The sequence below is a fragment of the Cyprinodon variegatus genome, unplaced genomic scaffold (assembly GCF_000732505.1).
Source record: "Cyprinodon variegatus isolate N-32 unplaced genomic scaffold, C_variegatus-1.0 Scaffold29, whole genome shotgun sequence".
In the NCBI taxonomy this organism is placed as follows: Eukaryota; Metazoa; Chordata; class Actinopteri; order Cyprinodontiformes; family Cyprinodontidae; genus Cyprinodon; species Cyprinodon variegatus.
The window spans coordinates 1,844,626-1,859,488 of record NW_015150482.1 but is presented as its reverse complement, the minus strand read 5'-3'; the positions used below and the strand labels follow the sequence as shown (position 1 = coordinate 1,859,488).

General features: G+C 39.3%; 1 protein-coding gene across 1 annotated transcript; it reads left to right on the top strand.

Moving 5' to 3' along the window:
* The first annotated feature begins 7,489 nt into the window (after nt 1-7,489).
* LOC107100474 (red-sensitive opsin-like) lies at nt 7,490-9,232 on the top strand. The gene is made up of 6 exons (XM_015398985.1): nt 7,490-7,592; nt 7,864-8,160; nt 8,266-8,434; nt 8,541-8,706; nt 8,800-9,039; nt 9,134-9,232. Exons 1-6 carry the CDS (start codon nt 7,490-7,492, stop codon nt 9,230-9,232), a joined length of 1,074 nt encoding a protein of 357 aa, XP_015254471.1.
* Nucleotides 9,233-14,863: the final 5,631 nt, after the last annotated feature.

Genomic DNA, 14,863 nt, shown 5'->3' with positions numbered 1-14,863 from the left:
GTATATATATGTATATATATGTATATATATATATATATTCTCCATACAAGAATCAAAAACACCAAAACAGTTTAAACACACATTAAATACAGTTAAGGAAATTTCTCTATGTAACTGTAGACACTTTTGGGTTAGCCATTTGCCCGTGTTTGCATTAGATAAGGAGATTTTAAGTGTCATTTGAAAAATAAAACCTGTCCTGAAAACAGTTGTGTAATAAGAAGGCGCCCTCTGCTTTCAGCTGATAATCAGGCTTTGTATGCAGTTGCTTACACTTCTATGACAATGTGCAAAATCTTATCTACCTTGAGCTATAGTGGCTTGGTGTGCTTCGTAGCTTCAAACGGGAATTTAGCATAAAATCTATCTACACCAAGCCCATTTTTTTGTGCTATGGAAATAGAAACAAATGTGTGAAAATATTGGTTGGGCGTTCAAGGTGCCAGTCAAACAGAGACCTCCACTCCAGCAGATGATCTATCACATTTGCTTACTAGAGACATAACCTCACAGTGTAAATAGCAGGGCTATTTATTTATTTTGTTTTTACTAAATTTTGATTGTAACCATCTGGACTCATAAAATTCCGATATTCTGAAATTCACGACATACAGTAGACTGCTTAGAAAAACGTGAAAGTAAGGGAGCACTTTGACAACACATTAGATCTTGATAGGAAAGAAAAAAATACAGAATAATCCAACTGGTGTTACATGGGTAATGTGTTAGGACTAAAGGTCACATCATTTAATGAAAATGGTCGATCCAATCCTTAAAAGGAAGTCACAAAGATAGTGAAAAAGAAAACTGATGCAGCAGACTAGTGACTTTTACTGAAGCATGTTCACAATAACTCAAGTTCCTGCTCAGAAGTTTGTGTGGGCCCTCTCGTGGATGCATTCGTGACTAAACCGAGGGATGCTCTGTATGATAAATAGTGTTCAGGACCATCTCCTCTTACAGCCTGATAAGGGCAGATCAGAATGTTTATTCTAGATGTGAAGACTGTGTTGTTTTTTTTAGATGATTATTTAAACAAAGACAGTTTTATTTTTCAAATATCAGTGACATATATTCAGTATAATTAATACATATCAAAACGGCTTTCCGTAGTCTATTGTGACCACATTAAAATTACAGGTTTATTTGTTGAAACGTAGTGGATGCATGTATTCTGTTTAGGTTAAATCAGCTGGCAGTAGGTGAACAGGAAGTCTAAAAAGTTGTTCTAATAGATGGAACCTTTGCATAATCTCATGAAGTTCCTCCTCATGTTGATTCTGTCCTCTATTACATAATTAATACTAAGTGGCAGTTTGCGGCTGCTTCTGATGTCATCGTTGCATTAAATGGCCTTTATTAGCGGTTATCAGGCCCAGAGAATGGCTCTAAATTGTGCCAGTAGGCTGAGTAGGTTGTTATTCTACAAATGACTGTTCTCCCTTGTGCCCTCTGGGAAGAGACTTTGAAGCATCATATGCAGGTCCAGCAGATTCCAGAACAGTTTCTTTCCCACCACCATTAGACTGCTAAATGTTGTATAAAATGGGGTTTATAAAAAAAAAAAAAACAACAACCTGCATGTTGGAAACTGTAAATCATATACTGTCATATGTTTACATATATCACTGCTGCACTTTAAAAAATGAAAATATCCTGAGAGTTGTACTGAACAAAATTTATTTTTGTATACACTCTATGTGTACATAATGACAATAAAGTCTTTCTAAGTCTAAGTCTATCACCAAGTGAATCCTAACCCTAAATTAATTACATTTCCCCCCCAAGGAATTAATGAATCTATTTATGTGTGATCTAAAAATAATTTCAGTAGTTCTTCATGTACTGTAAAAATAAATAAATTAGGAATGAAACAACCCAACATGTCGCTCATATTAAACACACCAAAAATAAATAAATCACACGCCCTTAAACTGAGACTTACAGACTTTATTGTCATTTTGTGCACACAGAATGTATACAAAACAAAATTTCGTTCAGTACAGCTCTCAAGACATTTCCATTTCTAAAGTGCAGCAGTGGAAAAATGTAAACATGTTCATCAAATGTAAAGATAAGACTGGTATATGGTTTACGGTTTCCAACATGTCGTGTGCACACACACTAATACAAATCATGCTGAACAATGTCACAGGCAGCATAATGGTCTCCACATCTTCTTCAGGCCTGTTCGTGTCTGTCACTTGAGCTCAGAGTGAACCATTTCATCCTGGACAGACTCACACAGAGAAAAACTGCGATTAGAAAAGTTTTATTGCAAGGAATGAAATAACTTATTTGATGCTCGGGCCCTGGTAGAATATTCTGATGCTGTGAATCGACATTACTAGTCAGAGGGTGAGTGGGACTGAATAGTCAGAGAGTGAGGGAGGGGATGGGTTGGAGGTGGATGAAAGTTCGCTGGTGAGCTGGAGGGAGGCTAACTTAGGAGCTAAATGAAGGGGATCTTGAAAGATGATTGGTGCAATCACGACGTTGATTGGCTGAAGCTGAAGTTGGTCTCCTCTCTAGGTTTTTAATTCATTGACTTTAAAAATGGTGTTGATATGAAAAGTGTAAAAGTTACAATAAAATAACAAATTAAAATATACATTTAGAGAAAAAGTAAACCAAACATGTTATGATAACATAAAGACCAGCTGCTCAGAATCAATATCTTTTGGCCATCAAAATATTTGAAAGCTCAGTTACTGACATTAAAACATCTGTGGGTGTTTCTGGTGTTAGGATATCAACTCTAGAGCCTTGCTTTAAGGTAAGTTCCCTTTGATTTGATTTAATTTTTTTCATTAAAATAATGCTTAAATGCTTCTGGCGATCTTAAACGCCTGAATTCTGGATGAACAGATCACAGCTTTCACTGCAGACTCTGAACTATAAACAAGTGTTGAGGTTTCCCAAGCTGTTCCTGCTGCGTCAGAGAGAGATCAAAATAAAGTCTCTTTCATGCCAGCATGCAGGTATTCCCCGGAGATTGCTGTGTTGGAACAAGATTACAGGCTTCACACACTTTAGTTATCAGTGGTCTTAATGTTATGGTTAGTTGGTGTTTCCACTCATAAGCTTTTCTAACACTTTAATACAATAAAGTTAAAGCAGTTAGCTGAATAGGATTAACTTTAAGGATAAGTATAGGCAGAGGTTACCTATAGGAAAAAGAAAAAAGAAGCATGTTAGAAGATTTTTGCTTCTACTCATTATATCTACCTATCATTTTTGCTCTAATGATATTAATATTTCAGAAAACTAAATAGAACATATGATGCAAAATATAAATTGGATAAAGAAGCATTGCAAATACAAAATATTAAAATACATTCTGATTCTCTGAAGAAATGAAAGTTCAGTCAGACCAAACATTGGAAATTCCCCTGATGGACTCTACGCCAAGCCTGGGAAAAAAGGAAAACAAGAACAATACTGTCATCAAAAGGGAACAAAAAAACAAATTAAAAAGATTCAATATAACCATGAGAAAATATTACCTGATGTTAAGTGAACACAAAACCATGAGAGCGGCAAAAGTAGATTTGGCTCACTTGACACCAGAGTAATTTACAGCACTCTCCAAGAGGCATCGCACATGTATACCATCTGTTGCCTGAATAAGACCATCCCCACTGGTCATTCCCGTCGTTTATCGGGAGCAAATCTGAGTTCTGCTAGTAGTGAACTTTTGCCAAACGTGAATAGTTCAGAACTAGCGGAATTCCAGACTTACCCTCGAAATATCAAGGCATCACATAGAAAACTAAGACTATGAAAAAAAAAACTGGTTAATTCCAACAATTCAACATATATAGTTTAACATTCTAAAAAAAAAACTAACACTGGTTGCAGTTTAAATGCTGAAAAGTTCCAAAACAGGGTATACCAACAAGACAGACACATAAAAACATTAAATAATAGAAATATTCACATATTTCCTGAGTTCATCCACTTCTTGAAGAGAGGGAAGTCCTTGTGCCACATTGAGCACGAAGAAATATGTGATCCGAGTATGTGCACAAGGTATGGATCCTATAAGGGGGGGAAAAAAAAAACACAAGTCAAAGGATTAAAGTAAACTACTGCAGACAATTTGATTAGCCTGAGCGTGCTCCTGACGTGACCTGTTATTTCGGAGAGATTACTGTCTTACGGAGTGAGCATGCCAACAGTAATTACTTCATGTTAAGTACTTTTGTGGAGCAACCTGAGTTGTCCGTATAATCCGCTTTCGTCAACTGGGGCATGAGATATCTTCACTTCTGTTTTATTAGGTCAAAATGAGACGCTGAGGTTTAATGCTATGCATCGAATAATCTTAAATTTATATAAATTTGAAACCACTGTACATCTGTTTAAATATATACAAGAAACCTTTAATGTATTCTACCAGTCCTATGACCTTAAAATGTATTACTAAAATTACTAGCTGACAAAGCGGATATTTAATGCAATGGACCCAACCTCAGGAGAAATTTAGAATAGAATAGAACAGAATAAAATAGACATTTACTTTATCATCTAAGGTGGAATAATAATGTGAAAGCATACAGAGAACTGCAAAAGTTACAGAGATTTAATGAGAAATGATCACTCTTACTTGCAAGCACCATTTTTGGGCTAACCAAACAGAGCTACTGTTTTTCTTTTTTTTCTTTTTTTTTTTTTTTTTTTTTTACATCTATTTTGAAGATGTAATCTGTAGTCATAAATGGATGGAGACAGAGAATGGGAGGCATGCAATAAACAGGTTGGGAATTGAGCAAACACAGAGAATATAATGTTACTCAAGACCTATTGTTTTACACATTTCTATCAGCTTTTAATAATAATGGCAAAGCCTATCTCCCTTTTCTATTTTTTTTTTTTTTTTACCGAGATATGGGTGGAAATTTGTTGATGTCCAAGATTAATGCTACCAAAGACTGGATTAAAATACTAATTAATAAATAACAGGTGAATAATAGAAGAAGGTAAATATTAAAAGTTTAAATGATTGATGCTTAGCTCCATAACAACACATTGCTATCCCCAGATCTATTATTTAGATAGCACAGAATAGCTGCTGATTGCTACTTAAAAATTGGTTAAAATGCTGCTAAAGAAGGTCACATCAGTATCTGACTCTGGCTTACTGAATATTAGGTGAAATATTTCCCCCCACTGTTTCACTCAGATCATTTTAACCGTCAGACAGACAGACAGACAGACATATAAGTGTGTAAAGTGTATGATGTCCTATAGTCAAACTATGGGGTAAGTAACTTTTTATTGCAAAACTGCTGAATTAACGGGGGTGGGGGGCTAAAGCATATTGAGGTGAATGAATTTTGCATTAATGTAGTGCTTGGCTAACTTGACATGAGATAAATTTGATTAATCGGACTGTGGCAGGGGAATAGAATGTAGTAGAAGTTTGTCCTGCAACCCACTCTGTCAGTCTCAGTCGTTGTGTCCTTCAGCAATACCCACAATGCTTGCTGCGGGTGGTCAGAGGGCCTGGTGCCACCTGTGTACAACAGCCTCACTTCTTTCAGTGAGCCCCAGGGCAGCTGGGGCTAAAGTGTAGCTTGCCATCATTAGTGTATAAATGTGTGCTTAAATGCAGTGTAAATCACTTTGGGGTCTCCTTGACTTGAAGAGGCGCTATATAAGCAAAGGCTTATGGGTTATGGCAGAGTCATTTTGTGAGAGATTTATTTACAATTCATACCAGACTGATAAAAAAATCTCTTCCTCAAATCCCTGTCTAAAATGTATATTTAACCTACATGTAACAAACACAATTTGCAAAATTACCTCTATCCATTATCAGTTGTGTGTGACAGATGCTGACCTCATAACCTGGTCTAAAATAACAAATTATCTGCTATTGTTTATTATTGTTTAAGATAATGAGCCAGTTTAAGTAACCGCTCAATGCCACATCTGTCTTTGCTGAAAACAATAATTTTTGTAAAATATCAAACTCGATGAGAGGCAGAGAGAACTATAGACACCTAGCACAGAATTACTCACAGCTACGTCATAGTTTCTACAGTTCCGAACCAACAACTTTAACATACATGAAATATATGTTAAAGTCAAGTAGAAGTAATAAAAAGACAAACTTACAGCCAGCAGTGTCCTGCTCCACTGCAAACCCAACCTGAGTTACTTTTTTAGAGATAGCCGAAAATATCCCTACATCATCCCTATCTGAGCAAAATTACAGTAAAACGATCAGTTACCACTTTACATAACTAAAAGGTGGACCTTAATGCATTTAAAACTCTACAAATAAAAATAGAATAAAAAGTGTTGCAAAAGATTTGAAAGAATAGTTTTCAAAGTAGAAGTTTCCTGGAACGGATCCCATAGGTCAATAATGCAATTATCAGCGTGACCCGAGAGGTAGGCTCAGAGGTTAAAAACATCCACTCGTCTGGGGTGAATCTTCTTTCCGGACGGATTAAAGGTGTCTTACTTGTTCCACATGTCAACAGTTACAACTGGCACAGTAAAATATCTAACTGCCTGAAAATATACCAAAGGTTATTCAAGAGAAGGGAAGGAATTTATTAATGAAGATCTGTGTGTATGTATCAAACACAGAGAAACGGAAAATACATGGAGCTGTTTTCTGTTTATGCTGAGCTTAAGCTTTGGTCTGTTTAAATGTAGTGCTTAAGTATGGTTAAAACAGGAAACAGCAAAAATATTGTCACAGGATAAGGATTCGATTATTATCAGTTAATATTAATTACAAATTCTTTGACCAATTATTTGTTGTATATTCAAAGATAGTAATGTTACTGTCTACTGTTGGTTTAATTAAACATTTCGATTCGGCTTAAAAGCAACAAAGTCTTGTCCTCAAAATCTGCTTAAAGATGTCTGTCCTCTCCAGCTAAACTGAGCTTCCACATATTCCTACAAGGAGTGAATATCATACAGATCATTACATTTCTTGCCTGTATCATCATGCAATGTCAAACTCAGTTCATGCAAAACTGTCTGAATGCCAAGCATGTTTCTTTACACCAAACAGAATTGAGATAAGGCATTGTATTTTATAGAATTAAGTTTTGTTTTTTTTAAATCCACACAATTTTGTTTAAATTTGACATAGCTATAATTTTAGGAAGTACCTGTTACCCTTGTTTGGAGATGTCATGCATAAAGCATTGATAAATGTATTGCATTGATAAATGGTGAAAGATCTGAAAGTTGATCTACATATTAAGTGAGAGTACGGAAATCCACTCAGTGTCTTAACCCCATTACGTCTGGTGCTGGTCAAAAAATGTGTTTTACCTTGTCTGGGAAGATCTCAGCCAAATGGCACACTGTTGCTGTAATATGATTATAAAGTAATCCTCTAAGAGGTCACTGAGGCATCAGTATAAAAGCTGAAGTCTGATGTGTACCGCCAAACGACTCAGGAGGTTACAAGCAAGACGAAAGTCCAATAGCCAAGAGACCTTCTTCACAGATCAGGATGGCAGAGGAATGGGGAAAACAAGTGTTCGCTGCCAGGCGATACAACGAAGAGACAACGAGGGGCTCTGCCTTTACATACACAAACAGCAATCAAACCAGAGGTATACTTTCTTTTTCTTTTTATTATGACTTTGTATCTGAACTTTTTCAGTGTTCTGATATTTTTGTTTGTAGGTAACTATTTTACTAAATAAACTATTTAGTTCAGATACTGAAAAGATTCAAATCAAAAATAAATCAGTGTGAAGTCTAATGAAATTTAGTTTGTCAATGAAATGTAATACAGTTTGAATCATTGTGCACCATGAGTTAATTTGGTCATTTTTTTTTTCTTTTAAAGTGTACATTTATAAGATAAACCTTTGCTTCCAGATCCTTTTGAGGGACCAAACTACCATATTGCTCCTCGGTGGGTTTACAACGTCGCTACAGTATGGATGTTTTTCGTGGTCGTTCTATCAGTCTTCACCAACGGCCTCGTCTTGGTGGCCACTGCAAAGTTCAAGAAACTTCGTCATCCCCTTAATTGGATCCTTGTCAACCTTGCTATTGCTGATCTTGGAGAAACAGTCTTTGCCAGCACCATCAGCGTGTGTAATCAGTTTTTTGGATATTTCATTCTGGGACACCCAATGTGTGTCTTTGAAGGCTATATCGTCTCAACTTGTGGTAAGTCTCCAGATTGCTTATGCATGACGAAGACCTCCAAATTAATTTAAATCTAACTAAAAGAAGAATCTTGTTTTCACAACGTGAACATTTTACTCTCCAAAGGTATTGCTGCTCTTTGGTCCCTGACTATCATCTCTTGGGAGAGATGGATAGTTGTGTGCAAACCTTTTGGAAACGTCAAGTTTGATGCCAAATGGGCCACAGGTGGAATTGTGTTCTCCTGGGTCTGGTCTGCAGTGTGGTGTGCTCCTCCCGTCTTTGGATGGAGCAGGTAGGTTCTCCTGGTTATGTGGGCCTTATATCTCAGGGTAAATCTTAAATATTCACTGGAGCATAATTGTATTTTCAAACAACAAATCCTGAAATATTTTCATCAGGTATTGGCCCCATGGACTGAAGACATCCTGTGGACCTGATGTGTTCAGTGGAAGTGAAGACCCTGGAGTTCAGTCCTACATGATTGTTCTCATGATTACATGCTGCATCATTCCTCTCGCTGTCATCATCTTATGCTACCTGGCTGTGTGGTTGGCCATTCGTGCTGTAAGTTAAGCTTACAGTTTTTGTAACCTTCATTTTATCATATCATTAATGAAAGTTTGGTTGAATCTGATTTTGCTGGTTTGTTGGCTACAGGTTGCTATGCAGCAGAAGGAATCTGAGTCAACCCAGAAGGCTGAGAGGGAAGTATCCAGGATGGTCGTTGTGATGATCCTGGCTTACTGTGTCTGCTGGGGACCTTACACCTTTTTCGCCTGCTTTGCTGCAGCCAACCCTGGTTATTCTTTCCATCCTTTGGCTGCTGCAATGCCTGCATACTTTGCCAAGAGTGCCACCATCTACAACCCAGTTATCTATGTCTTCATGAACCGTCAGGTGGGGAAAATCATGTTACATTTATCTATTATAGGACAACATATTTTATACATATTTAACTTTAGTTCGATTCTTTTTTTTTTTTTTTTTGCAGTTCCGCACATGCATCATGCAGCTCTTTGGAAAACAGGTGGATGATGGTTCTGAAGTGTCCACATCAAAGACAGAAGTTTCTTCAGTTGCTCCTGCATAAACCCTCATATTCTCTGGTTAAAAAAATACTCTGACTTGTACAGAACCCATTTATTGCTTGTTTTCATAGCTTTATGGCAAAAACGAAAAAAAAAAATGAAAAAAAGTGAGTGTATCTTGTATGAATGTGTGAATGGTCTTTTTTGAAATTAATATAAATAAAAGCATTATATAAATTTTTTCTTTGTGTGAATTAATTTCTGTAGTTACCGTACATATATTACATTCGACAGAGAATTTCGACTAGTGAATTTGAAAATTTTATTTACTAAAGCAACAAGATTCTGGAAGTGGAGAACTGCAGGAAGTCAGCTGAACTTTCTGGTTGGTCTAAAAAAGCAGACTGATTGGGAAGGAGTTGGTTGATGATGATTACTGACTGATTGATTTACTTGTGTCAGAGATGAAGGGGAGTTAGCATAGATCTGTGGGGACTTAATTTAATTAGGCTTTGCAGACGTTACCCCAGAGGTCATGGAGAATGTGAGTGAGATCTGAGAGCCTTAGTATTTGCAAGAGACATCGTACTGGAGAGCAGGCAGGCAGCTGATGAAGACTGAGACCTGCTGCTCACAGGTAAGACCTTTTCCATAAAGATCGGAGATGAACTGAGGTTCACAGATTATCAGGAACAATAACAGAGTCCACATTTAAAGAGATTCCAAGAAGAGAAATTTCAACAAGAAGGATCATCCCGGTTTAGATATTTGGCTGGAATGCCATCAGGGGTAATCATCCGGCCAAGAGAGATGAGACAGATCCTTCCCCTCCTTATATACAAACAAGTTATCTTGATTGAGAAATGTTCTCAGGTGTGCAACGACACAGGTTGGCCCAGGCACCAGCAAAGATCCTCTCTGTGACAGGAAGCTTACTCACACTAGAAAAAAGCAAAACCTCAGATACCTTAACAGTTACTGAACTAAAATGCAAAGGAAAAATATTGCACTATACAATTAACGCAAACCAAATAAAAATCTATCAAGAGAAGTTGTAAATCTCTACCTAGAAAAAATTATAAGGTTGGGGTTTAATTTGTAATCAGATAATGCTTAAATGTGTTGTGCAATAACCATATATTAAATGCCCACCCTAGTAGGGGTTGTAAATATGTTATTTGATCATAAGATATTTGGGCTATCATATATTTTTCTGTGAACACACCTAATTGTCTGTGTATTAGGACAAGAAATAAAAGTGGGGATCAAGGTCATATTGAGGTCAAACGGAAACATTTTCACATATATCTCATAAATGTCAGGATTCTGTGCTCGGTGCTCTGCTCACTCTCTTCCACAGGTGGTTGTTGTTGACAGGTGGGCCTGGCCCCGCAACTGCGGCTCATTCAGGCTGCTCTGCTGAGCTTAAGAGGAGAATTCTGCCAGCTGAAGGACGCCAGAGTGTTATACCGTCATGTTCGTAGTGCTCTGGATTACTCACCCTTCAGTCTCCATGCTCTCAGGACTGGTTCTTGAATCCCTGATGCTCAGATTCTGCTCTGGTGTTCCCCTCAAGCCCCCTCGATGGTACCGAGCCGGACAAGAGAACCCTCCCTTCCTGGATTCATGCTGGTTCCCTCAGCTGCTCCTCGAACCTGCCTCTGCTGTGGCGCTGCTCGGGCTTCTGCCCATGTTCCATCTGCTAGCCAACCTGTCACTCATCCATCTCCATCCATCGGAAGCCAGTGAGTCGCAGACAGATAATCCAAACCTGGTGTGCTCCTCACTTGGACTTTCCTTTCCCCGCCAGCAGCTCATGTAGTGAGCATTTCCTGTCAGTTAAAAGCCTAAATAGACATATTTAACTGCTCCTTTTCCTCCGACTGTGTCTGCATTTGGGCCAATTACCTTAAAACCATGACAATAAATGCACCACAAATTCCTTTCACGATATAAAAGTTCGTTAACAAAAATTATTCAACTACAAGTCAAACAAATTTCAGTTTAAAAATGCTCTACACTTAACCAAAGCTCATCTACAATGTACACGAAGGAAATAATTAATAAATAGGTTAAAAACCTTAAAGGGGTCATAGAATGCAAAGCAGAGTTTACATTGTCATAGGTGAATCACGATAGTTAGGTGGGTGAAATGGATGTAACATGGGTGTAATGGATGTAAAACCTGTGTGTGATTACCGGATCCTGAGCCATACTGTTTCTGGACTTGTGAGCCTGTCTGTTCCTGTTCTGATCTGTTTGCCTGACCTGTCTTTGGACTACGGCCAGATTTCTGCCTGTCTGTTAACTGAACCTGGAACAGTTCCCCAACTCTATTCAGGATTTCCCTTCGGCACCTCTTCAGACCTCTGATTTCCTGACTACTGAGCATGTCTTCGACACCGGATTTTGGCATCGCCCTCTGGATTATCCTGCCTTCCTTTGTCTGCTCAGTTCTGATCTCCTTCCTGTCCTCCGACCTCCGAGACACCAGCCAGACTTTCTAGGTGGTGTCTGCCAGTTCTTGCTGGCAGCCAACTGGCTGGAACCACATTCATCCTCTGGGTCCGGACTGTACTGTAAGACCAGGTCAGTGATTCACACATTTATTGTCATTCTCCGCCAGATAGAGGTGGTAATAAATCTGTGGTCTCCTCCTGCAGAGGTTCCTGCCTTAGTTGCTGATGCTGTTCACATCAGTTCCATCTTTAATAAATGTATTGTTAAATCTAACTGTCTTTACCCCTTTAATACTTGGTCCTTTTGTTCTGAGCCTGACACAAAATAAGAGAAACATGTGAGGAAACTAATACATTTTACCATTATACTAGTGTTTAAACCATTAGTGAAATAAAGCTTATTTCAGCTTTATATGTGTCAGTATGTGTCATCATGGGGTACCATGCTAAAGCTTGTCTTACACAACACTGTCTTACACAACACTGAACATATTCAATCGAAAAAATACAAAAATCAACAAAAAACAAAATTATTTAGCTGGAAATTCCAGGTCCAAAGCCAGAACGGGTCAGGATCAGGTAATAAGTAAACACTAAGACATGGTAGAAGACTCTCACTAAGGGCTTGAATAATCTGGCGCTTTTTACTGGAGAAGGCAGGATAAATAGAGGCTAGGGCAGGTAAAAACAGAGGAGCAGTAATCAGAAACTGGGCGAAGCTAGGCAGGTGAATGAAATGAGTAATCAAGCCAGTCATCAGTGCCAAGATCATGACATGACAAGAGTCAAGATGGATATGCTATAGCCTCGAAAATGAACTATATGTATCCATCTGGCTTATGCCAGGTCTGACAGTTTGACGGCAGGTGTTAACCTAAAGGGAGACTGACTTTGGAACCAAGAGAACAGAAATACTTTATACTGAAACAGGGGACCACAGGGGACCACAGTCAAACAGAATGCTTATTGGGATTTCATGGAATCTGAACACGTGCTTGACCAGAAATTTAGCAGTTTGTAAGGCAGAGGGGAGTTTTCTGATGAAGATGAATAAGATGACAGGCTTTAGGGATATTATTGATAATTGTGAGAATGGTGCTCATACCCTGTGACTCAGGTAATCTGGTGATCAGGCTGTAATGTAGTCTTGGATTTCTTTCTAAAGGCTAGGCCACCAGAACTTGCTTTGATACAGGGCAATTGTCCGAATGGAACCCCGATAGCAGGAAAGACTGGATGCATGGAACCAGTATATAACTCGAGAGGGAGCAAAGGACAGTATGTAGAATGTATAGTGAGGAGGGGGGTCAAGAAGAAGATGGACTGATAAGGTCAGTAGCTCTGGATTAATTTGTGTACTGTGCCTTGCGAAAGTATTCGCCCCCCTTGAACTTTTCAACTTTCTGCCACATTTCCGGGTTCAAACATATAGATATAAAATTGTAACAATTTGTGAAAAATCAAAAAGTGGGACTCAATCGGGAATTGGAACAAAATATAAGGGATATTTTAAACTTTCAAAAATAATAAAAAACTGAAAAATTGGGTGTGTAAAGTTATTCAAACCCCTTGAGTTAATGCTTTGTAGCATTGCTGCAATAACAGCTGCTAGTTGCTTTGGGTATGTCAGTTTTGCACATCATGAGAAATTTTTGCCTATACTTATTGGAAAACAGCTCAAGCTTAGTGAGGTTGGATAGAGAGCGCTTGTGAAAAGTAGTTTTCAGTTTTTTTTCACAGATTCTCAATTAAATTCAGGTCTTGACTTTGACTTGGCTATTCTAACAACAGGATATGTTTATCTGTTAACCTTTTCATTGCAGATTTTGCTTCATGTTTTGGATCATTGTCTTTTTGGAAGAAAAATCTCCATCCCAGTCCCAGGTGTTTAGCAGACTACAACTGGTTTTCTTCCAGAATGGTCCTGGATCTGGCTCCGTCCATCTTCCCATCACTTTCAACCATCTTCCCTCTCCCTACTGAAGAAAAGCAGGTCCGCCAACATGGACCTGCTTTTCTTCTTTTGTTTTGATTTCCAGTATTTGCACTCTTAAAGGTACATAGTCATGTTATTTGACATCTCTTTAACTCAATTTTCCATACTTTTTTTTTTCTAATTTTTGATAAATTACACCATCCTGCTGGTGTATTATTTGTTACTTTGTCTTTTGGCTTTTGTTTTTAGTTGGTCGACGAGCTGAAGCCTCGGAGACTAGCAAATGTGGAACTGGTGTTAGCAATGCCTCTTCTGACTGGATTAGTATTACCTAGGACCTTATCTTATTTGTAATAATTACCTTGAATGTCTGTATGTTTATATTTTGAATACATAACATCCTTGTCAATAATTTGTAAGTAAAAATTCCCCTCTCCCTGTCCAACTAGATTGGGTTGGTCTTTGACCATGCAGAGCTGTCAATTTTCTTTTTTGGGATATATTTAGTAGCTGTTACTTCAGCGCACTATTGCCCCATTTAAACTACCCTTTTACAACCGTGCCAAAAGTGGTCCAAGCATGGTAACGAGATAACTGTTGAGTCTAAATGACATGCAAACTGAACCAGGCCGTGTCTCCGAACTTGTCCTCACTCACCCATAAAACCTGACAACTCTTAGCGGTGGATCACTCGGCTCGTGCGTCGATGAAGAACACAGCTAGCTGCGAGAACTAATGTGAATTGCAGGACACATTGATCATCGACACTTCGAACACACATTGAGGCCCCGGGTCCCTCCCGGGGCCACGCCTGTCTGAGGGTCGTTTTGCAATCAATCTGAAAGGGAGAGCTCCGGCCCTCCTTCTCCACGGCTGGGGCTGTCGCAGGCAGCCTGGACCGCCTTCGTCCCCCTAAGCGCAGACGAGACCGGGACGCCCGGCGCGACACGCGAGTACCCGGCCCCGAGTGCCCGTCGCTTCCGCCGTCCGCCGTCCTCCCTTTACTCAGCGCTCCCTCCTTCCTCCCCGACCGGTCAAACGGCCGGGGGGATGGGGAGCCGTTCTCCGTCCAGGAGGCCCTCTCCCCGCATGTGCAGGGCGCGGTGCCGGTGGGCTCTGTCTCTCCGTGCTGCCCGCACCCCCGGCGTGCTGGGGGGGTGGTGTCTTTCCCCCGGTGGAGGCGGGCCGTCCTAGCGGGGGAGCGCCGGGGTCCGAAGGGGGAGGACGAAGGCGACGGTGGCGTGGTCCGGGACCGGCCTCTGCCGTCGCCAGGTCGGGTAACCCGGTCACCTTTCTCC

Bases quoted from the DNA above. Each gene is read 5' to 3' on its own strand.
- LOC107100474 (XM_015398985.1), top strand. From the start codon at position 7,490: ATGGCAGAGGAATGGGGAAAACAAGTGTTCGCTGCCAGGCGATACAAC. The intron at 8,161-8,265 runs GTAAGTCTCCAG...TACTCTCCAAAG, and splicing joins CTATATCGTCTCAACTTGTG to GTATTGCTGCTCTTTGGTCC. The intron at 8,435-8,540 runs GTAGGTTCTCCT...TATTTTCATCAG, and splicing joins CCCGTCTTTGGATGGAGCAG to GTATTGGCCCCATGGACTGA.